The sequence below is a fragment of the Stenella coeruleoalba genome, assembly GCF_951394435.1.
Source record: "Stenella coeruleoalba genome assembly, chromosome: 9".
NCBI classification, from domain to species: Eukaryota; Metazoa; Chordata; class Mammalia; order Artiodactyla; family Delphinidae; genus Stenella; species Stenella coeruleoalba.
The window spans coordinates 74,607,556-74,631,827 of NC_137155.1; the positions used below are offsets into that span (position 1 = coordinate 74,607,556).

Here is a 24,272-nt window from a genome sequence, read left to right on the forward strand (position 1 = left end):
AGAATTATATCCCTGAAAAAGATGATTTTTTACTCTAAGTGTATTATACCTCAATTAATGTGACTAAAATTAGTCAAGTTGAAATTTATAATGTATTGAAAATATTTTGCTAATTCATATAGCTATATATCTTGAAGAGAGTATTTTGATATTTTACTGAAATGGTGTGTTTCTTCATGATCCCCTGACCACAAAAATTAATGACAGATGACAATTAATCAAACATTTTTTATGTTAAAGTACAAAGCTGAACATAGTATCCCCTGCCTTAGATCTTCTTGCCCATGTGGTGAAAGTACAATATTGGCACTGAAGCTTAGTGTCCATCTGAACAGAGATACATTTATTGAACGAGGTAAAACTTTCAAAATCAACCATCTGTTTGTATGCTGTTTTTGTAAAAAAACAAAAACGTGTAAATAAAATAAAACAATATGTACATAAAAAGGAGTGTTCACAGAAACAATGCGACATTTAGTTCACGTAGTTAAAAGCCTTTCAAAAACATATATTGTTAATTGTCAAGTGTAATATTTTGCTATCTTAAAAATATAAATACTCCATATTATTTGTGCAATAATAGCTAATGTTTGTGTTGATCATCAGGTCCAAAAGTTTCTTACCTATTTTCATATATGTTCCCTTCACCTGATAATTCATGGTTGAGGCCAAACTAGGTTTTTACAGTTTTATTTAAAAATGTTCATCACTTTTGATGTTTGTGGATTATTGAATGCCAGTGAGTAGAGAAGTAGATTAGTAGATAAAGTGTAATACTTATAGGGGATTGGTAGTTAGTCCTTAATTGCACATTACTTCCTCAAGCAGAAATGTGAGATTATTAAAAGCACAGACCTTGGAGTCACACATAACAAGGTTCAAATCCTGGTTTTTTTCTTTTACTAACTGTGTGACCTTAGGCAGATCACTAAATTTGTTCCTCAACTTCCTCATCTGTGAAGAAGCAATAATAATATCAGCTTGTTGGTTGTTTTGAGGATTATATGAGATCAGAGAGAGTATAGTAGAATTATCACTTATTGACATGAATAAAATTTGTATTATTATGATCATTATCTTAAAAATACTTGTTTCTCACATGAGTATGAGTAGTGAGGGATGATGAATAGAATCCTCTGGGAGATGTGGAAGTAGGCATTGAAAACAATATTTTTCATTTTGTCTGTTATGAGGTAGCTTTAATGTGCTGCCCACATACCTATTCCCTATATCTTGTCTCTGAACTGTCTTGCAGGTTAGAGTGAGATCATATGGACTTGAGAAAATAGAATACCTTCAAGATTTGTTATAGAACCATTTTCTGTCTTTGTTGGCATTTCATGTGTTGCTTACTTTTAGACAAGAAAAGTATTAGATTTTCTAATAACAGCTTCTGTTAAAGTGCTCTTTTTATGGATAAAATATTTCAATATGAATTTTATTTCAGATGAAATTAAAACTTTCTTTGAACAATGTCTGTATGTTCAATTATTAGAATCCAAAGTTCCAGATGACAGTCTCAGATTATTTATTTGAGCATACTTCCTAATTGAAGCAGTTCTTCCCTGAAATTAGATCAACAAACTGAAAAAAAAATTAGCTCTTTCCTTTTAGTACTAATATAGTATTAGAGCATTTGAGTCTGAATCTTTTAAGAATTTGGCCTCATGAAATATTTCTGCTGTTTGATTTTTGATTTCTAAAAATTTTATTTTTAAATAACATTTGTATATATTTAGGTGTGCAACATGGTAATTTGATGTACATGTACACATTGAAATGATTACTACAGTGAAACTAATTAACATACTATCTAACATGTTTATCATTTTTGTGTACATGTAATAAGAATATCTAAAATCTACTCTCTTAGCAAATTTCTAGTAGTCAGTACAGTATTAACTATAGTCAGCATGCTGTATATTAGATCTATAGAATCATTCATCCTACATAACTACAACTTTGTATCCTTTGACCAGTATTTTTAGGTTCTACATATAAGTGAGATTATGTAGTTTTCTTCTTTCTATATCTGGCTTATCTTACTTAGCATATGTCCTCCAGGTTCATCCATGTTATTGTATATGGTAGGCTCTCTCTTTTTTAAGGCTGACATTAGTGATATGTATATTAATTTCTTTATGCATTTATTCATCAGTGGACACTTAGGTTGTTTCCATATCTTGACTATTGTGAATAATGTCATGAACATGGGAGTGCAGTTGTCTCTTCATGGTCTAGGTTACTTTAAGTTGTGAGCAGGCAACTATCCTCGAAATGAAATTGTTCTCTAGGAATAGTATGCGATGACACTGAACAAATACTTATGTAAAAGTTTTACCTTTTTAAATGATATTAAACAGTTATGTTACTATAATGTGCGTTTGAGTGTAAGAATTATTGTGCATCACTGTAAGTAAACAAAAAGTAAGCATTTCACTCACATTGGTATAACCACTACTGAGGTGAGGCTGCCTCCTACCCCTCAACAGAAAAGAATCTCATATTTATATAGCTGTGTGTGTGTGTGTGAGTATATATATATATATATATATGTATATATGCAACACAATCTATTTCCAGACCTATAGACTTAATTATCCTAACGCTTGACATGGTTCAGATTTCCACCTGCCGAGATGAAATTTTATTCTCTCTATATTAATGAATATACATTAGGGAAAAACCTAGAAAATTCTAATATTAAGGTTATTTTAGTACCTCAATTATCAGATTAAACAGTTATTTTTTCTCTTATAATGCATGTTTTGTGGTTACCTAGTCTACCAAATGTACTAAGTCAAAAGTGAATATAAAACACCTTAAATTTGTAAGTAATAATTTAAATAATCTATTACTTCTGTATTAATTTCTTGTGACTGCCCTAACAAACTGCCCCAAATTTGGAGATTAAAACATCAGATATTTATTCTTTCAAATTTCTGGAGGTCATTAATCCAAAATTAAGGTGTTAGAAGGGTCATGGGTGAAATTTTTCCTTGCCTCTTCCTTTTCAGGAGGCTCCAGTGATTCCTTGGCCTGTGGTCACATAACTCTATAATCTCTGCTTCCTTCTTCACCTGGTCTTTTCCTCTATGTTTATCTCTCCTCTTCTCTTGGAAGGATGTTTATCAGTCCCTCATGGGCCCGCCTTAATCCAGAATGATCTCATATTGAGGTCATTAATTTAATTACATCAGCAAAGTTTCTTTTTCCAAATAAGATCATGTGCACATTTTCCAGGGGACACTTTTTTTTTTTTTTTTTGGAGAGGCAGTGTGGTCATCACTCAACCTACTGCACTTATTTGGCTGTTCTTCTTCCTACCATACCCTCCTTTGAAAGAGAATCACCTTAGTTTTGCTCATCTTACTTATTTTTGCACCCAGACTCATAAAATAGTTTTATTCAAAGTGTTCTAATCTTTTATGTAAATCTTGATGTGAAACTTTGTGCCAATGAATCTGAAGTTCCCAATGTAGCATTTGTGCATCTACTGATTCTCATAAGAGGTAAGGACATGACTGAGTGCTCAGTGTTTTTGTGGAACATGCAACCACAAAAAAATGCATTAGATTTAGTGGTTTGAACTTTATCTATAATTGTCAAAGTTGGAGGAATCAACTCTACAAATGTTGTGAACTCAGTTCTAAAATCATAACAATTTTAATGTAAAATATAGGCCAAGAATGCAAAGGAGACAACTGAACATTAATCACAGAAGAGTGGGATTTCAGTTCCTTGATGACACAAATCACATCTGTTCTCCTAGCTAGTCTATACATGAGTCACTCAATTTTTCAATTTCTGAAATAAAGAAACCCATTTATGTTTTCTAATCAGATTTTTTTAAATGCTAGCGACCCTAAAAATCCTTCAAATACTTCCTCTGGCAAACTTCTGATATTTTCAGATTATATACTGGTGAACTATGGGAATACTTACTAAACTTCTGCCACCGTAAAAGAAAAGAAATCCCACAATAAAAATATCAAATATATGTGTGTCTGGAAAATGATGAAGTATTTTGTGAGCAGTACATTTTGGGGACAAGATTTTAATGAAAATCAAGACTGTCAGAGAAGAAAAAATTCTTCCTAGCTTTCACTAGTTTTAAAGGTAATAGTCCAGATTCAGTAAGTTTAATAAGTGTGTTGTTGCTAAGATTAATATGGCATTGGAGATTATTAATTTATAGTAAGTATATTAAAATAATATCATTTTGATAATAGTAATAATTATGTATAGATTGTTAACTAGTATAATGAAAAGAATATTCTTGGCATAGATGACCTGGATTTGAATCTTGCTTCTTTCTAATATCATGATTTTGGACAAGTTTAATATCAAATCCAAATTTCAGATAATAATCTAAAAATAAGAGTAATAATGCTTACCTAAGTTTCCTTGGAAAGATTAAGATAATATATCAATAGGTAAAACCAACTGTAGAACATTAACAATAAACATCATTAAATTAGAATTTCAGTATATGCATATTGAAATTTCTACTAGTTTTGGCTTGTCAGACTCAGATTTTATCAAAATTTAATAATTACTAACATAAATTAGTGATTAAATTGCACATTTATTCACATTCTTTTTGGTGGCAACATTTAAAACATTTTAAGAGTGAGTTTACAGTGTTTGATTAAACACCTGAAATCAGACCACAGCAAGAGCAAAATTGTTATTTTCTATGTCAAGGAAGAGTCTGAATTAAGATGATCCTGCCACAGACAGTGCTGTAGCATACTGCTGTTCATAAAAAGGAAAACAACATTTATGCCACTGCTAGTTTGAAAAACTTGAGCTTGCCATGCAAATATGTAAAAACTCTTCCACTTTTTTTAAACATCTTTATTGGAGTATAATTGCTTTACAGTGGTGTGTTAGTTTCTGCTTTATAACAAAGTAAATCAGCTATATGTATACATATATCCCCATGTCTCCTCCCTCTTGCATCTCCCTCCCTCCTTCCCTATCCCACCCCTCTAGGTGGTCACAAAGCACCCAGCTGATCTCCCTGTGCTATGCGGCTGCTTCCCACTAGCTATCTATTTTACATTTGGTAGTGTATATATGTCCATGCCACTCTCTCACTTTATCCCAGCTTACCCTTCCCCCTCCCCGTATCCTCGAGTCCATTCTCTAGTAGGTCTGTGTCTTTATTCCCATCTTGACCCTAGGTTCATCATGACCTTTTTTTTTTTTTCAGATTCCATATACATGTGTTAGCATACGGTACTTGTTTTTCTCTTTCTGACTTACATCACTCTGTATGACAGTCTGTAGGTCCATCCATTTCACTACAAATACCTCAGTTTCGTTCCTTTTTATGGCTGAGTAATATTCCATTGTATATATGTGCCACATCTTCTTTATCCATTCATCTGTTGATGGACACTTAGGTTGCTTCCATGTTCTGGCTATTGTAAATAGAGCTGCAATGAATATTTTGGTACATGACTCTTTTTGAATTATGGTTTTCTCAGGGTATATGCCCAGTAGTGGGATTACTGGGTCATACGGTAGTTCTATTTTTAGTTTTTTAAGGAACGTCCATACTGTTCTCCATAGTGGCTGCATCAATTTACATTCCCACCAACAGTGCAAGAGGGTCCCCTTTTCTCCACACCCTCTCCAGCATTTATTGTTTCTAGATTTTTTGATGATGGCCATTCTGACTGGTGTGAGATGATATTTCATTTTAGTTTTGATTTGCATTTCTCTAATGATTAATGATGTTAAGCATTCTTTCATGTTTCTGTTGGCAATCTGTATATCTTCTTTTTTTTTTTTTTTTTTTTTGCGGTACACAGGCCTCTCGCCGTTGTGGCCTCTCCCGTTGCAGAGCACAGGTTCTGGACGCGTAGGCTCAGCAGCCATGGATCAGGGGCCCAGCCGCTCCGCGGCATGTGGTGTCTTCCCGGACCGGGGCACGAACCCATGTCCCCTGCATCGACAGGTGGACTCTCAACCACTGTGCCACCAGGGAAGCCCTGTATATCTTCTTTAGAGAAATGTCTGTTTAGGTCTTCTTCCCAATTTTGGATTGGGTTGTTTGTTTTCTTAATATTTAGTTGCATGAGCTGCTTGTAAATTTTAGAAATTAATCCTTTGTCAGTTGCTTCATTTGCAAATATTTCTCCAATTCTGAGGGCTGTCTTTTCGTCTTGTTTATGGTTTCCCTTGCTGTGCAAAAGCTTTTAAGTTTCATTAGGTCCCATTTGTTTATTTTTATTTCCATTTCTCTAGGAGGTGGGTCCAAAAGGATCTTCCTGTGATTTATGTCATAGAGTGTTCTGCGTATGTTTTCCTCTAAGAGTTTGATGGTGTCTGGTGTTACATTTAGGTCTTTGATCCATTTTGAATTTATTTTTGTGTTTGGTGTTAGGGAGTGTTCTAATTTCATTCTTTTACATGTAGCTGTCCAGTTTTCCCAGCACCACTTATTGAAGAGGCTGTCTTTTCTCCACTGTATATTCTTGCCTCCTTTATCAAAGATAAAGTGACCATATGTGTGTGGGTTTATCTCTAGACTTTCTATCTTGTTCCATTGATCTATATTTCTTTTTCTATGCCAGTACCATACTGTCTTGATTACTATAGCTTTGTAGTACAGTCTGAAGTCAGGGAGCCTGATTCCTCCAGCTCCGTTTTTCTTTCTCAAGATTGCTTTGGCTATTTAGGGTCTTTTGTGTTTCCAAACAAATGGTGAAATTTTTTGTTCTAGTTCCGTGAAAACTGCCAGTGGTAATTTGGTAGGGATTGCACTGAATATGTCGATTGCTTTGGGTAATAGAGGTATTTTCACAATGTTGATTCTTCTAATGCAAGAACATTGTATATCTCTCCATCTATTTGTATCATCTTTAATTTCTTGCATCAGTGTCTTATAATTTTCTGCATACAGGTCTTTTGTCTCCTTAGGTAGGTTTATTCCTAGATATTTTATTCTTTTTGTTGCAGTGGGAGTGTTTTCTTAATTTCACTTTCAGATTTTTCATCATTAGTTTATAGGAATGCAAGAGATTTTTGTGCATTAATTTTGTATCTTGCTACTTTACAAAATTCATTGATTAGCTCTAGTAGTTTTCTGGTAGCATCTTTAGGTTTCTCTATGTATAGTATCATGTCATCTGCAAACAGTGACAGCTTTACTTCTTTTCCGATCTGGATTCCTTTTATTTCTCTTTCTTCTCTGATGGCTGTGGCTAAAACTTCCAAAATTATGTTGAATAACAATAGTGAGAGTGGGTAACCTTGTCTTGTTCCTGATCTTAGTTGAAATGGTTTGTTTTTCACTATTGAGGACGATGTTGGCTGTGGGTTTGTCATATATGGCCTTTATTATGTTGAAGAAAGTTCCCTCTATGCCGGCTTTCTGGAGGGTTTTTTTCTTAAATGGGTGTTGAATTTTGTCAAAAGCTTTCTCTGTGTCTATTGAGATGATCATATGGTTTTTCTCCTTCAATTTGTTAATATGGTGTATCATGTTGATTGATTTGCATATATTGAAGAATCTTTGCATTCCTGGGATAAACCCCACTTGATCATAGTGTATGATCCTTTTAATGTGCTGTTGGATTCTGTTTGCTAGTATTTTGTTGAGGATTTTTGCGTCTATGTTCATCAGTAATATTGGCCTGTAGTTTTCTTTGTTTGTGACATCTTTGTCTGGTTTTGGTATCAGAGTGATGGTGGCTTCATAGAATGAGTTTGGGAGTGTTCGTCCCTCTGCTATATTTTGGAAGAGTTTGAGAAGGATAGGTGTTAGCTCTTCTCTAAATGTTTGATAGAATTCGCCTGTGAAGCCATCTGGTCCTGGGCTTTTGTTTGTTGGAATATATTTAATCACAGTTTCAATTTCTGTGCTTGTGATTGGTCTATTCATATTATCTATTTCTTCCTAGTTCAGTCTTGGAAAATGGTGCATTTCTAAGAATTTGTCCATTTCTTTCAGATTGTCCATTTTATTGGCATACAGTTGCCTGTAGTAATTTCTCATGTTCCTTTGTATTTCTGCAGTGTTCATTGTTACTTTTCCTTTTTCATTTCTAATTCTATTGATTTGAGTCTTCTCCCTTTTTTTCTTGATAAGTCTGGCTAATGATTTATCAATTTTGTTTATCTTCTCAAACAACCAGCTTATAGTTTTATTGATTTTTGGTATCGTTTCCTTCATTTCTTTTTCATTTATTTCTGATCTGATCTTTATGATTTCTTTTCTTCTCCTAACTTTGGGGTATTTTTGTTCTTCTTTCTCTAGTTGCTTTAGGTGTAACGTTAGGTTGTTTATTTGAGATGTTTCTTGTTTCTTGAGGTAGGATTGTATTGCTATAACCTTCCCTCTTAGAACTGCTTTTGTTGCCTCCCATAGAATTTGGGTGGTCGTGTTTTCATTGTCATTTGTTTCTAGGTATTTTTCGATTTCCTCTTTAATTTCTTCAGTGATCTCTTGGTTATTAAGTAGTGTGTTTTTTAGCCTCCATGTGTTTGTATATCTTACAGATTTTTTTTCCTGTAATTGATATCAAGTCTTATAGCATTGTGGTCGGAAAAGATACTTGATACGATTTCAAAATTTACCAAGGCTTGATTTGTGACCCCATATATGATCTCTCCTGGATAATGTTCCATGAGCACTTGAGAAGAAAGTATATTCTGTTGTTTTGGATGGAATGTCCTATAAATATCAATTAAGTCCATCTTGTTTAATGTATCATTTAAAGCTTCTGTTTCCTTATTTATTTTCCTTTTGGATGATCTATCCATTGGTGAAAGTGGGGTCTTAAAGTCCCCTACTATGATTGTGTTACTGTCGATTTCCTCTTTTATGGCTGTTAGCATTTGTCTTATGTATTGAGGTGCTCCTACGTTGGGTGCATAAATATTTACATTTGTCATATCTTCTTCTTGGATTGATCCCTTGATCATTATTTAGTGTCCTTCTTTGTCTCTTGTAATAGTCTTTGTTTTAAAGTCTATTTTGTCTGATATGAGAATTGCTACTCCAGCTTTCTTTTGATTTCCACTTGCATGGAATATCTTTTTCCATCCCCTCACTTTCAGTCTGTATGTGTCCCTAGGTCTAAAGTGGGTCTCTTGTAGACAGCATAGATACGGGTCTTGCTTTTGTATCCATTCAGCCAGTCTGTGTCTTTGGTGGGAGCATTTAATCCATTTACATTTAAGGTAATTATCGATATGTATGTTCCTATTACCATTTTTTAAATTGTTTTGGGCTTATTATTGTAGGTGTTTTCCTTCTCTTGTCTTTCCTGCGTAGAGTAGTTCCTTTAGCATTTGTTGTACAGCTGGTTTGGTGGTGCTGAATTCTCTTAGCTTTTGCTTGTCTGTAAAGGTTTTAATTTCTCTGTCAAATCTGAATGAGGTTCTGCTGGGTAGAGTAATCTTTGTTGTAGGGTTTTCTCCTTCATCACTTTAAATATGTCCTGCCACTCCCTTCTGGCTTGCAGAGTTTCTGCTGAAAGATCAGCTGTTAACCTTATGGGGATTCCTTTATGTGTTATGTCTTTTTTTTTCCTTGCTGCTTTAAATATTTGTTATTTGTATTCAATTTTTGATACTTTCATCAATATGTGTCTTGTTATGTTTCTTCTTGGATTTATCCTGGATGGGACTCTCTGTGCTTCTTGGTCTTGATTAAGTATTTCCTTTCCCATATTAGGGAAGTTTTCAACTATAGTCTCTTCAAATATTTTCTCAGTCCCTTCCTTTTTCTCTTCTTCTTCTGGGACCCCTATAATGTGACTGTTGGTGCGTTTAATGTTGTCCCAGAGGTCTCTGAGACTGTCCTCAATTCTTTTCATTCTTTTTTCTTTATTCTGCTCTGCAGTAGTTATTTCCACTATTTTATCTTCCAGGTCACTTATGTGTTCTTCTGCCTCAATTATTCTGCTATTGATCCCTTCTAGAGAATTTTAAATTTCATTTATTGTGTTGTGCATCACTGTTTGTTTGCTCTTTAGTTCTTCTACATCCTTGTTAAAGGTTTCTTGTATTTTCTCCATTGTATTTCCAAGATTTTGGATCATCTTTGCTATCATTATTCAGATTTCTTTTTCAGGTAGACTGCCTATTTCCTCTTCATTTGTTTGGTCTGGTGGGTTTTTGCCTTGCTCCTTCATCTTCTGTGTGTTTCTGTCTTCTCATTTTGCTTAACTTACTGTGTTTGTTGTCTGGTTTTCGCAGGCTGCAGGTTCATAGTTCCCATTGTTTTTGGTGTCTGTCCCCAGTGGCTAAGGTTGGTTCAGTGGGTTGTGTAGGCTTCCTGGTGGAGGAGACTAGTGCCTGTGTTCTGGTGGATGAGGCTGTATCTTATATTTCTGGTGGGCAGGTCCACATCTGATGGTGTGTTTTGGTGTGTCTGTGGCCTTATTATGGGTTTAGGCAGCCTCTCTGCTAATGGGTGGTGTTGTGTTCCTGTCTTGCTAGCTGTTTCGCACAGGGTGTCCAGCACTGTAGCTTGCTGGTCATTGAGGCTAACTGGGTCTCGGCATTGAGATGGAGATCTCTGGGAGATTTTTGCCGTTTGATATTGCGTGGAGCTGGGATGTCTCTTATGGACCAGTGTCCTGAACTTGGCTCTTCCACCTCAGTGGCACAGCCCTGACACCTGGCTGGAGCACCAAAAGCCTGTCCTCCACATGGGTCAGAATAAAAGGTAGGAAAAAAAGAAAGAAAGAAAGAAGAAAAAATAAAATAAAGTTATTAAAGTAAAAAAATAAAAAATAATTAGTAAGAAAAAATATTTCTTTAAGTATTAAAAAAGACAAAAAAGGACAGACAGAACCCTAGGACAAATGGTAAAAGCAAAGCTATACAGACAAATCACACAGAGAAGCATACACGTACACACTCACAAAGAGAGAAAAAGGGAGCAAAAAAAAATGTATCGTTGCTCCCAAAGTCCACCTCCTCAATTTGGGATGATTCATTGTCTATTCAGGAATTCCACATATGCAGGGCACATCAAGTTAATTGTGGAGATTTACTCTGCTGCTTCTGAGGCTGCTGAGGGAGATTTCCCTTTCTTTTCTTTGTTTGCACAGCTCCAGGGTTCAGCTTTGGATTTTGCCCCGCCTCTGCGTGTAGTGTCACCTTAGGGTGTCTTTTCCTCTCCCAGACAGGACGGGGTTAAAGGAGCAGCTGATTCGGGGGCTCTGACTCACTCAGGCCGGGGGAAGGGTGGGGAACGGAGTGCGGGGAGAGCCTGCGGTGGCAGAGGCCGGCGTGACTTTGCACCAGCCTGAGGTGTGCCGTGTGTTCTCCCACGGAAGTTGTCCCTGGATCACGGGACCCTGGCAGTGCGGGCTGCACAGGCTCCCTGGAGGGGAGGTGTGGATAGTTACCTGTGCTTGCACACAGGCTTCTTGGTGGCGGCAGCAGCAGCCTTAGCATCTCATGCTTGTCTCCCGGGTCCGCGCTGATAGGCGTGGCTCGCGCCCATATCTGGAGCTCCTTTAAGTGGAGGTCTTAATCCCTTCTCCTGGCGCACCAGGAAACAAAGAGCCAAGACAAAGTCTCTTGTCTCTTCAGTAGCTCCAGACTTTTTTTCCCGGACTCCCTCCCGGCTAGCCGTGGCGCACTAGCCCTCTTCAGGCTGTGTTCACGCAGCCAATCCCAGTCCTCTCCCTGGGATCTGACCTCCGCCAGACCCTCAGCTCCCAGCCCCCGCCCGCTCCAGCAGGTGAGCAGACAAGCCTCTGGGGCTGGTGAGTGCTGGTCGGCACCGATCCTCTGTGCGGGAATCTCTCTGCTTTGCCCTTCGTGCCCCTGTTGCTGTGCTCTCCTCCGTGGCTCCGAAGCTCCCCCCTCTGCCCCCTGCAGTCTCCGCCCGCGAAGGGGCTTCCTAGTGTGTGGAAACATTTCTTCCTTCACAGCTCCCCTCTCAGTGGTGCAGGTCCCGTCCCTATTCTTTTGTCTCTGTTTTTTCTTTTGCCCTACCCAGGTACATGGGGATTTTCTTGCCTTTTGGGAGGTCTGAGGTCTTCTGCCAGCGTTCAGTAGGTGTTCTATAGGAATTGTTCCACATGTAGATGTATTTCTGGTGTATTTGTGGGGAGGAAGGTGATCTCCGTGTCTTACTCTTCTGCCATCTTGAAGCTCCCTCTCCACCTTTTTTTTTTTTATGGATGGTCTACTTGAGAAAATAGGTATTTATAAAATGTCTTTTATTGTTCTTGACCAAAGATTGTACTTTTTTTAATTCACAAAGCCTGCAAATTATATTAGTTTCCCGTGAACAGTAATAGCACAGGGGATTAAGGCAATGCTTTTATACATTGAAAGTTATTCACTTCTGTTTCCTGTGGGCCTACAGAAATAATGTGACCTGTTCTGGAGGGAAGGTCATCGTATCATGTCTTCTAACTTACTGTAACATAAAACAATTTTGTCTAATATAATTCTCTCACATTTTATTGATTTTATATGTGGTCAGCACTTGCAGTTGTAAATGATTTAGAAGAAAACATGACATGACTCTGCCCTTAAGGAGCTTAACATTTACTGGGGTTTAGCACAAGAAATTACTAGAACTCTGTATTCATTTATTTGTTATAGGTCTATTAAGAGTTTCTATCTCTTCTTGAGTCATTATGGTATTTTGTGTTTTTCTAGGAATATATCCGTTTCCACAAAGTTGTATACTTTCTTTGTATAAAGTTTTGTTTTTAATAATATTTGCTTATAGCTTTTAATTTCTGTGATATCTATAGTAATGAATTTCTGATTTGGTAATATGCCTCTTATCTATCTTTTTTTCCTTGGCTAGTCTAACCAAAGTTTTATCAACTGTTGACATTTTCAGGGAAGCAATATTAGACTTCATTTTTCTACTCCATTTGTGTTTTCTATTTCATATATTTTTACTCACATTTTTTCTTTCTTTAGGCTTGATTTGCTGTTATTTTCTGACCATGTATAAATATATATATATATACATGTATATATGTGTGTGTATATAAATACACACATAACCAACAACAATAGCAGATTAGTTGTTCTCAAATGCTCATGGTATTTTGGGGTATAGTGTATGTGTGTGTATATATATGTGTGTGTGTGTATGTGTGTATATATATTCACAAATACATAACAGTATATATTGTATAGATACACAGTACACATTATATGTATATATGCACACATATGTATATATTTATATAAACAATTTGATTAACCATATTCAGTATTCTTCAAAACTTCTTTATCCTTACTAATTTTTTATCTACTTTTTTCTATCATATACTGAGAGAGGGATATTGCTATCTACAACTAATATTTTTTAATAGTCTATCTTTATTTCTGGTATTTATTATATTACATGTTACATGTTTGGGTGCACTGTTATGTGAATATACATATAAAAATTTTATATCTTATTCTGTTGACCCTTTTATGCTTATGAAATGTATTTTTTTTTTTTTTTTTTTTTTTTTTGTGGTACGCGGGCCTCTCAGTGTTGTGGTCTTTCCCGTTGCGGAGCACAGGCTCCGGAAGCGCAGGCTCAGCGGCCATGGCTCACGGGCCCAGCCGCTCCGCGGCATGTGGGATCTTCCTGGACCAGGGCACGAACCCATGTCCCCTGCATCGGCAGGCGGACTCTCAACCACTGCGCCACCAGGGAAGCCCTGAAATGTATTTTTTAAAAAATTTTTCTCTAGTAGTTTGTTTTGTTTTGCAGTCTGTTCTTAGTTGAGCCACTCCAATTCTCTTATGGTTAATATTTGTATGATACATCATTTTAATCTTTTAAAGTGCAAGCTACTTGCTTTATTGAATATAAAATGTGCTTCTTGTAGACAACATAGAGTTGGATCTGGCTTTTTATTCCGTGTGAAAATCTTTGGCTTTTGTTTAAGGTGTTCAGTCTATTCCATTTAACATAAATATTGTTATGCTTGGATTTACATATGAAATTTTGCATATATTTTCTATAAATATCATTTTGTTGTTCCTCTGTTTCTAATTTCATATTTTTGTGGCATACAATTATTTCAATATACCATTTTAATTTTTAATTGATATTTAACTATTTTTTTAAGTTACTTCCTTACTGGTTGCTTTAGTGATTAAAATGTACATCTTAATTTATCATAATCTACTTCAAATTAATACTGAGTTAATTTTGGTGAAATATACCACATTTACTTCAATTAGCAACAGTGAAGTGCAATTATTCTAATATATATTACATATCTATGTGATATAAATTATATTATTATTATTTTTAATTATTGCCCACTTTTCAACAAAAAATTTGAGACATATGAAGGAATGAGAGTGTGACTTGTAAATATTGCTTAATAAAACCTTATGTGATATTTAGTGTAGTCACAATGTTGTACAATAAAGTTATCACACAATAAAATACATTGTATCCATTATGTGGTCACCCTCCATTCCACTTATTCCTATGTCATGGTAACCTTATCTGCTTTCTGTCACTACAAATTTGTACATTCTGGCTATATCATGTAAGACAAATCATTCAATATGTGGCCTTTTCTGTCTGGCTTCTTTCAGTTAGCATAATATTTTCAAGTTTATCCAAGTAGTAGCATTTATTACTATTTTAATCTTTTTATGGCTGAATAATATTCCATTCACATATAGCAGAGTTTGTTAATCCATTCATCCACTGATTATAATATGTTTCTGTGTGGATCTGTTTGAATTTATTTGCTTAGAATTTGTTGAGATTTTTGGATGTGTAGCTTTGTGTCTTTTATCCAATTTTAGATCTTTCTGGATGTTATTTCTTTAGACAGTTTTTCCTGCTCAATAGGTTTTTTGGTAATAGGACCAATTCCTGGAGCTTCCTCCTCCAGCATATTCCCATAGACCACTCTCTCTCCTATTGATGTTAAGATTTTCTCTTGATTTTGTCTTTCAGCAGTTTGAGCATTTTGTATATAGATGTTGATCTCTTTGTGTAATTCTACGTAGAGTTCATTGAGTTTCTTGACAGGGTGGCTTAATGTTTTACAGCTAATTTCAGGTTTTAAGCATTATTTCTTCAAATACTTTTTTCTATGTTTTCTTTCTACTCTCCTTCTGGGACTCCCATTACAATTTTATTGATAGACTTGAAGTAGTTCCACAATCTCTGAGACTCTATATTTTCTTCAATTTTTTTCTGTCTTCAGATTTCATATCTTTTGATCTATCTTCATTTGTTGATTTGTTCTTCTCAAGTCTGATGTTGAGCTCTTCTAGTTAATTAGTGAATGTGTAATTTCAGTTTTAGTTCTTTTCAACTCTAGACTTTTGATTTGATTCTTTCCTTTTTCACAGCTTCTATTTTTCTATTGAGATTCTCTGTTTGTTGAGACAGTGTCATCATATATCCCTTTATCTCTTTAAATATGGCTTCCTTTAATAAATGAACGTATTTGTAAAAGCAACACACACACACACACACACACACACACACACACACACACACACACTCCAATATCTTATCCCAATCACAATTTCTATTAACTGATTTGTTCCTGAATATTGGTCACACTTTTCTATCTCTTTGCATATCTCAATTCTTTTCTGTTGTTGAAAACTGGAAACTATACATACAATATTGTAGCAAAATTGAATTTTGAATATTCTTGAGTCTTTCTTTACTCTCTCTTTCTCTTTCCTTTTTAGTTTTTAGACTTAAACTGTGGAATCCTCCCCTCCCCTGTTTCCATTTCACAATTTGCAACCACTTACATCTCTTCTCAGACACACTGAACTTGTAAGGCTTCTGCTCTCTACCAATTAATCAGTGTGGGTTTGAAAACACATTGAAAGTTTATCCAATTGTTGAGCTTTCCTTGGCTTTCACTTTCAGCTGAGATATCTGTCTCCTCCACATGTACATATTTCCCAGTCAGCAAGGAAATTATGGAGTGCTTGCCATGGATTTTCTGGCTTTTTCTTTCAAGAATCTTCATGTTAAATATTTTCAGGGGGCCATTGAACACCCCATCTTGGATTGAATGGTCAAGCTAGGAGATGTTAAGATTTTCCCAGCTGTTCCTACTCATTTTGCTACATTTACTGACAGTGTCTCCACTGGTTTACACCCCTTGCTTAAAACCAAGGCCATCCCCTCTGGCAACAATGTTGCTAGTTTTCATTTCCCATCCTTCCCTACTCTGGTGAAATCATTCTCAAAGACTGAGTTGAGAGGATGGCAATGTGACAAAAAGGCCACACATTTTCTCTGTTACTGTGTAAAGCTATGTCAGTTTTTATGAGTAAATGCTCCTCAATCTCTTGTTTTCACTTGATTGACTTCTAGAGCGCACAAAATAGTTTTTAATCACAATACTGAACAGTTTTATACTTGTCACTTAGGGAGAGGCTTAGTTAGCTTTTTCATACTTCTATAGCCATATGTCTGTAGTAGCCTCTATGTCCCAGGTCTTTTACTGAGGGAAGATTTACTTGTTTATTTACTTTTACAGAACAGAAATAACAGCAAAGAATTTCTTGATAAGGAAGAAATGCTGGGATCAGCACAGAAATTAATCCTAAGGTAAATCTGCCTGATGTCTTGATTTTTCCAAGGACAGGTCAATGTACATTGATAAAAATGATATCTCCATAAACATCTTGATCACATGGAAATAGCCCATGGAAAGGAAGGAGTGGGGGTTAGAAGACTAGATTCTTTTAGCTATGGTGTATTTGGGGAATCTGAGCAGCTTAATTAATCAATGAGCTTCAACATTCTCATCACTAATACAATGAGTTTGTAGTAATATATGGTTTGGCAGTTGTCTCCAATGCCTGCCTGTACAGCATTAGAGTCAGTTTTAATATAGAGTTTCTTAGGTCTCCTCTCTGAATTCCTGATTCAGTTGGAGAAGATGAGAGATAGGGTCTTTATTTTTTACAAGCATCAATGTAAATTCTAAATTTAAATAAATTCAAAAATACACTGCTCCCCCCCTACTCCCACAAAGTTTCTTGAATCTTCCTCTGACATATATCAGGATCATAAGTGGACAGCCTTCTTTTTGTTCACAGTTATGCACCATCTGTGTGGTGTTCTTGGTGCATCGTACTTTCTTGAACTAAATAAAGTGTGTCTTCTTTTTACCCTCCATTGATTATGGTGCCTGGTTCAGACACTGGCTATGGTTTATGTAGATAATAGCAGCTCAGCTGAAAGGTTGTTTACCTAGTGAAAATGCTGGCACAGCCCTCTCTGCAAGACCAATAATGCACGTGAGGACAGAGAGGTCTGGGAAAATCCTTGTGTCAGTCATAATGTTGTCTTTTTGCATCCCCTAAGAAAGGATGCTTTTGGTCTACCACAGACTTCTTTTTTTAGAATCCTAAACCTTAAGAAAAAAGTGAAAAAACACAAAACATAGCATGATGTAGGCTTTTGGGAATGTACAAATGTTTGCAATGCATTAGAACTGCCAGTAAAAGAAGCATGTGCTGGCATTCATAGGCACTAAAATTAATTCTGTTAGCAATGATAAATAAAAATAGATCAAATTAGAAGAGCTTATAGACTCACTTTTGCTTTCTGCTATTTTTGTATCACTGGAAGTCTAGGTGTCACACATCTATAGTTGCTATAAAGCACTGATTATGTTCACTTGGCTTAGTGACATAGAAAGCTAGGCTGAAGTAAAGGTAGTGAAGGATGTAATTGATAAAAATGCCTAGATAACATCAAAAATCATGGGCCCAACAGGGTTTTCATAATAATGATAGTTTAATGTTCATACTGCTTTTACCTCTTTTAATGTTATTTTTTTGCAGTAAATTGCCTTTCTGTGCCTCACGCATTTGTGAGTTTTGCAGAACAAGAAATACTGGCTTTCTTTAGAGCATGGGAAACTGGTACTCAGAGAAGTGGCTTGCACAAAGTCATAGGAAGAGAAATGAATGATATGCAATGAAGACTCAGTTTGAGGCAATAACTGTGATCTCATTCACAAAAGTAGAAACTCTTCAAGTATTTGCTAGATGATGGGCTCAGAAAACAATCAGACAAACAAGTAGTTCAGGAGAGCTGGTAGGTACAATTTATCACAAAATGCTGAATGATCTGGAAAGCAGCTCAGTGTCCTAAATCAATAGCAAATGTGCATGTTTTTTCATCCATCACCCAATTATGTTAGAGATGACAGCTTATTTGATGAAGGCAACAGCATTCTGTGCATTTTATTATAAGACTTGCTACTGGGTTTTTTTTTCTATCAGAATGACCAACATTAGAAAGGCTTTATGAGAATAAATATTGTGAAACAATGAGAACTTTCACACACTCGTGGTGATAATGTAAGTATGTATATCCATTTGGGGAAGACAAAAATTTGGCATATTCTACTGGGGTTGAATATACTTATTTCCTATGAGCCAGAAATTCCATTTCTAGGTATATACCCAACAGAAATGCATGCACATGCATCCCAAAAGATATGTACAAGACACATATAGCGGCATTGAATCAAAGGTATATCGAAGGTAAAATGGATTAAAAAATGTCATACTTGTGCAATGGAATACTGTATAGAATGAAAATGAATTAACTATAAGTGTATGCAACCACATAGATGAATGTCACAGATAAAATATTGAGCAAAAGGATACACACTGTGTGTTTGCTACTGGATTTTATGAGAGCTCTTTTGAAAGAAAACTTTGTCACCATTTTGTTAAACGTATTTTATTAATCTACTCATTTAAAAAATATATTTGTGCAATTCTTGGAAATGCTGAGTTTCAGTCTTCTTTGGTCTCGATAAGGCATAATACATCTCCCCTGAGGCTGGTCCTGACAAATCCGAGACACATTTAGCCTTTAAAGTCCACCTCATTCATTTCTCATTGTATCAGAGCAAACAAGAGACACAGAAGTGTTGTGCATCTTTGGGATTACAGATTATGATTTAAAATGTGCTGATAAATCCAGAAGTCTTAAATTTAAATTAGTCACCACACATGAGAGCAATTTCCTGGCACTCTGTGTTCTTCAGCTCAAGGGTTTTATCCTGGATGAGTGCACACTTCTACTCTGGCAAATGAGCATTAATGGATACACTTTGGGTAAAATGAAGCAATAATGAGCCAGGGTTTACTATTTGAGCCAAAAATTTAGGCAAAATTAGAATGTATAAATGAAGCAGTTGATTTATATAGTGAAATTATATATATATATGTATATATATACATATATATAATGATATAAATGGATCTGTAGAAACTTTTCTTTAAAAATTATACAATTTTGACTAATATCAGGAATGGCCCCAATGTATGCTTCTCTCAGATCTGATGGGTCTAATCTTCCCTCCTGGAACTGCTGCTTTCCCCAAGTTGGTCATCTTGCTTCTAGACAGCTGCTACCAATCAACTCCCACTGGGAAGACACGGGCAAGGTGCACTAGGACTAGCCACTACTTTCATCAAAAATCATTTAGAAAACCTGGGTCTGAGTCAAATAGCTGCTGAAATTTTAATATTTTATAGTGTTCCTGGGCTTTATTGCTATCCTCTGACTAGTCTCTTTTCTCCTGTGTCCCATTTGGCTACTAACTGCTGCTTTGCCCTTTTGAACCCGTTTTATGTGCTTTGATACATTTTTCCCCATTCTCCCTGACTGTGGGCCACATGCCCCGCTCTGCACTCTGGTGATTGCCCCCTTGGTTTTATTGTCCATCTGACTAGTTTCTGACCTTCTCTGTGAGCAAGAGCCCTCTGATAAATAAATAACTGCCAATCTGCTGTTGGCATTTTCTAATTGCCTTATCATCATTATTTCTTAGGAAGCCAGTTTGTCTAACTGTACTAGATGTGCCATCCACTCTAGAGTGGCTCCGTTGCCTATTGGTTAAATGGTTGAAAGTAGTTAAAGTATCTGGCATCTGATCAGTTCATCTCTCTCACTGTTGGGTAGGGAGTGGGGTAGGAGGAGGTGAGTGGGTGGGGAATAAAAAAGGCCCCCTGGACTACACTTCTTAACTTGACCTTTGGGTAAACAAACTAATGAAATTTGCCCAGGAGGAAAAGACTTTATCTCTGAAATATCCTTAGCAGGATGTCCCTGGAGGATTATTCAGGATGGGTCAGCATGGCACCCTGGAGAAAGTCACTTGCGACTCTCAGTAGTATAAAATGGAGATGTTTTGGGCTTCCCTGGTGGTGCAGTGGTTGAGAGTCCGCCTGCCAATGCAGGGAACATGGGTTCGTGCCCCGGTCTAGGAAGATCCCACATGCTATGGAGCAGCTGGGCCCATGAGCCATGGCCACTGATCCTGCGCACCTGGAGCCTGTGCTCCGCAACAGGAGAGGCCACAACAGTGAGAGGCCCGTGTACAGCAAAAAAAAAAAATAAAACGGAGATGTTTTATATGCTAGTCTTTTGTGAGGTGATCCTGTGAACCTCACTCAGAAACTTCATGTATTTTGGGACAGAGAGTTTTATCCAACATGAGAAGAAATTTGGGAGCAACTCTTGACAGCTCTACTTTATATAGTTCTTTAATTTCCTGTGTCCTTGACATTATTTAGTAAACCTTGACACTGGTTAAGGTCTCTGACCCATGTGACTCTGATTTGACAATGTGATGTGTGTATTAGCTCAGGATTTCTGGCTCTAGTGTGGGACTACCTGGATTTGAATCCCTGTTTCCCCCGTTTTTACCTATGGGCTTTGGGCAAGTTATCTAACCTATCAATGATTAATTTTTCTACCCATAAAATGGAGATTAGGAATAGTTTGTGTTTTGAATTAATGCATGCAAAATGTAGAACAGTATCTTGTGCATAGTAAACTTGATGTAATGTTAGATATTTTATTACGGTTCAGTTCAAAAGCAGGGCTACGATAATAACCAACATTCATCATATACTTAGTGCACACCAGAAACTGAGTCAAGCACTTTAAAATAATTATTTTCTTCTAATTTTTACAATCAATCCTATAAACAGTGAGAAGAATTTCCAAAAATGTGGAGAAGGAGACTGACTAGAGTTTTCACATTGTCCTTCTAAAGCATATATAAGGCATAACCTCATGTTACTCCCTACCCCCAAATTAGATGTCTCTAGGCCCTTGATACTCAAAATGCTATCTGCAGCATTGGCATCACCTGAGAGCTTGTTAGAAATGCAGACTTTCTGCCTCTAGACTCTATCAAAGACCTACTGATTCAGAATCTGCATTTTAACAAGCTCCCTGGAGTGATGTGTATGCCTGTTAAAATTTGAGAACCCTATTTTAGCCAGTTTTAAATGTTTCTTTCCCATGCCATTTTATCAAGCACATTTGCCATGGTTTCTAAATATATTTTTAATTGCTGTAGTTTTTTGTTTTGTTTTGTTTTTGTTTTTTGCGGTACGCGGACCTCTCACTGTTGTGGCCTCTCCCGTTGCGGAGCACAGGCTCCGGACGCGCAGGCTCAGCGGCCATGGCTCACGGAACTAGCCGCTCCGCGGCATGTGGGATCTTCCCAGACCGGGGCACGAACCCGTGTCCCCTGCATCGGCAGGCGGACTCTCAACCACTGCGCCACCAGGGAAGCCCACGAACAGTTTTTAATAGAAATAAATCTGACATTTCCACAATTTGCATTTTCTTTCACTTGTGTCTCTGTAAAATGAGATCAGATATGAAACATAAGTACTTGATAATTAACCAAAGCCACTGATTTTACGGAAAGTAATTTAACTCAAATTTTGATCCAATGACTTTCTTGTCCTATCCTTTGATTTATGAAAGATTTTGCAAAAGTTTTATTGTATACTTTTTATGGTTCAGGTTTAATTGGAGACAGTTGTTCTTCTTGCAGTTGCCCTATTGATTAGAATACCTGGAACACCACTAACATTTTTGTTTCATAACAGTGCTAAACTTCCATGAACTCTAAATTAATTACTGAAATAATTGTGGACATATTGTAGCAATAGATTTTTACTTAAAAAAATTAATGTAGTGGCTTCCCTGGTGGTGCAGTGGTTAAGACTCCGCCTGCCAATGCAGGGGACATGGGTTCGAGCCCTGGTCTGGGAAGATCCCACATGCCGCAGAGCAACTAAGTCCGTGCGCCACAACTACTGAGCCTCCGCTCTAGACCCTGCCAGCCACAACTACTGAAGCCCACACGCTAGGGCCTGTGCTCCGCAACGAGAGAAGCCGCTGCAAAGAGGAGCCTGCGCACCGCAACGAAGAATAGCCCCCACTCGCCGCAACCAGAGAAAAGCCCACGTGCAGCAACAGAGACCCAACGCAGCCAAAAAAATAATAATAATAAAATAAATAAATTTATTAAAAAATTAATGTAATGCTGGGAAGCATTAAAACAGTAAATTAAGAGGAAAAAATCTCTTTGATAATCCTTACCTTGTAAAAACAATAGCTAGTCATTGATCTTAATTCTTAATCTGTTCTTGAAGATTGAAAACACAGAATAGCTTTAGGGCTGTAGAAATAAATGAAAACCACCCAAAAGAGAATAGAGGCTATTTGTTCAGAGCTTGCTGTAGCATGTGTATCAGCAACTGTCACTTGCATCTGTCAGAGGCTCAAAGGCTGCCACGTGAGTGGGGAAGCTTTACAGTGAAAAAAAATGGAAGGCTTCAATAACACTCTGATTGGAGGTTATTGACATTGGGAAGTTGGAGGGCAAACTAGAATCACAACATGGTATATAGTGAATTCAGAGAGCAAATTTATTTGGCTTTTCTATCTGGTCCTGAGTTGGAAGAAGAGGCAGAAATTAGGGAAACTGGCAGAAATCGACTAAATCCTAATTGTTCTGGGCCAATTACTGAAGAGGTTATGGTTTGGCTTCCTGGGCTGGTTGCTGCAGAGGATGTATCAATAGGTGAGAGTTTTATTTTCCTGTGTAATCTGGCCATTTTCTGTATATTTGGTCTTTCAGGAAAGAATCCAAGTTGTTAACATAAAAGAACTGAAAATATCAAACCTGCTGTTATTATACTTTTAAAAAAGAAACCTAATGTTCTGACTTGGTTTTAGGCCAGTGCTATCAAATATTAAAAATTATTTTAAAATAATGCATATAAGCAGTTGAATATTTGCATTTGTGCTGAATAAAATGCTGCCTACCAGAACGGTGGGAGAAATAACAAGGCAGCCCCTGTTATTGAGGTAATTTGACAATTATCATTTTCTGTATCTTTCGGAGCTCAGAATAACGTAGCAGCGGGGATTTTAGAGAGGAAAAAATTTAATAAATGGATATGCTGACTAAATTTATAGTTATCACCGGTAAGACAAGGAATCATCAATGCAACCTTGAAAGCAGTTAAAGGACAGTTGAGTTAGAAAGATTGGTCAACACTGTAGCAAGCTCTAGCCTAACCTATCGGACTAGATAGAGAAATGAAGCAGTGAAATAATTTTAACCAACATTTGAACATTTATACTGCTCCAAGCACAGTCTTATGGGCTGGTAAGTATTAAAAAGAATAAGATCTAGGTCAGTCATCATGGAAATTGGTGCAATGGATAAACATTCAGTTACTTATATCCAGATGCAAAAATCTATGATTTAAATGACAGTGTTTTTTAGAAATGGATAGTGGCAGCTAAAAGTATGTTTTAACCAATTAATGGCTCATTGTGCTACTTTTAAAAGATAGTAGATTTATGCTTTTTATACATAAGGTATGTCCCGTTTACCTGCTGTTAGGAATGCCAGATACAAGTGTGCCAACGGAAAATGTATATATTATCAGCATGGCTTTCTAACTTCACTTTTATTTAATTTCAAATTTTAATATATTAATTAAAAATTATAACACTGCCCTATGCATAGTCAGTAACCAATGGAAGAATTCATAGTTAATTCATCTTCATTAGTATTAAGATTTTGGTAATTAAAGATTAATAGCACCAGAAACTGGATTATTTAGTTTATATACTTCTTAGTTATCCATGAAACTCAGTAAAGAATATTAACTTTTTCATTGGATTTTTTAGAACTCTTCTGAGGTTCCACAAAATTTCCCCAGTCCCCACTTTGGGATTCTGAATTAGTAGTTCCAATAGGATTTTCCAAGTTCTTCCTTGGCTGAAAATGTGTATCTGTTATAATATGTTCTCATATAGGTAGTTAATAAACTAGGCCAAGATAAACAAAATTGTTTGCAAATTGGACAAGCTTAAAGGTATGCCTGAAAGAGATTTATATGTTGAAGGAGAGTAAAGTTAATATGGTCAAATGGAGAAAAAAATGGGAGACAGATGTTTTCAAAAGCTTCAA

The 24,272-nt window shown here is 36.4% G+C and overlaps 1 protein-coding gene across 1 annotated transcript in view; it reads left to right on the forward strand.

Moving 5' to 3' along the window:
- Positions 1-16,489: 16,489 nt before the first annotated feature.
- Positions 16,490-24,272, forward strand: part of LOC307191693 (uncharacterized protein) — a 509,460-nt gene continuing 501,677 nt past the window's right edge. The window contains exon 1 of the mRNA XM_079931879.1: positions 16,490-16,555. Coding sequence (XP_079788005.1) covers positions 16,524-16,555 — 32 coding nt within the window. The 5' untranslated portion in view covers positions 16,490-16,523. The remainder of the gene's footprint in view (positions 16,556-24,272) is intronic.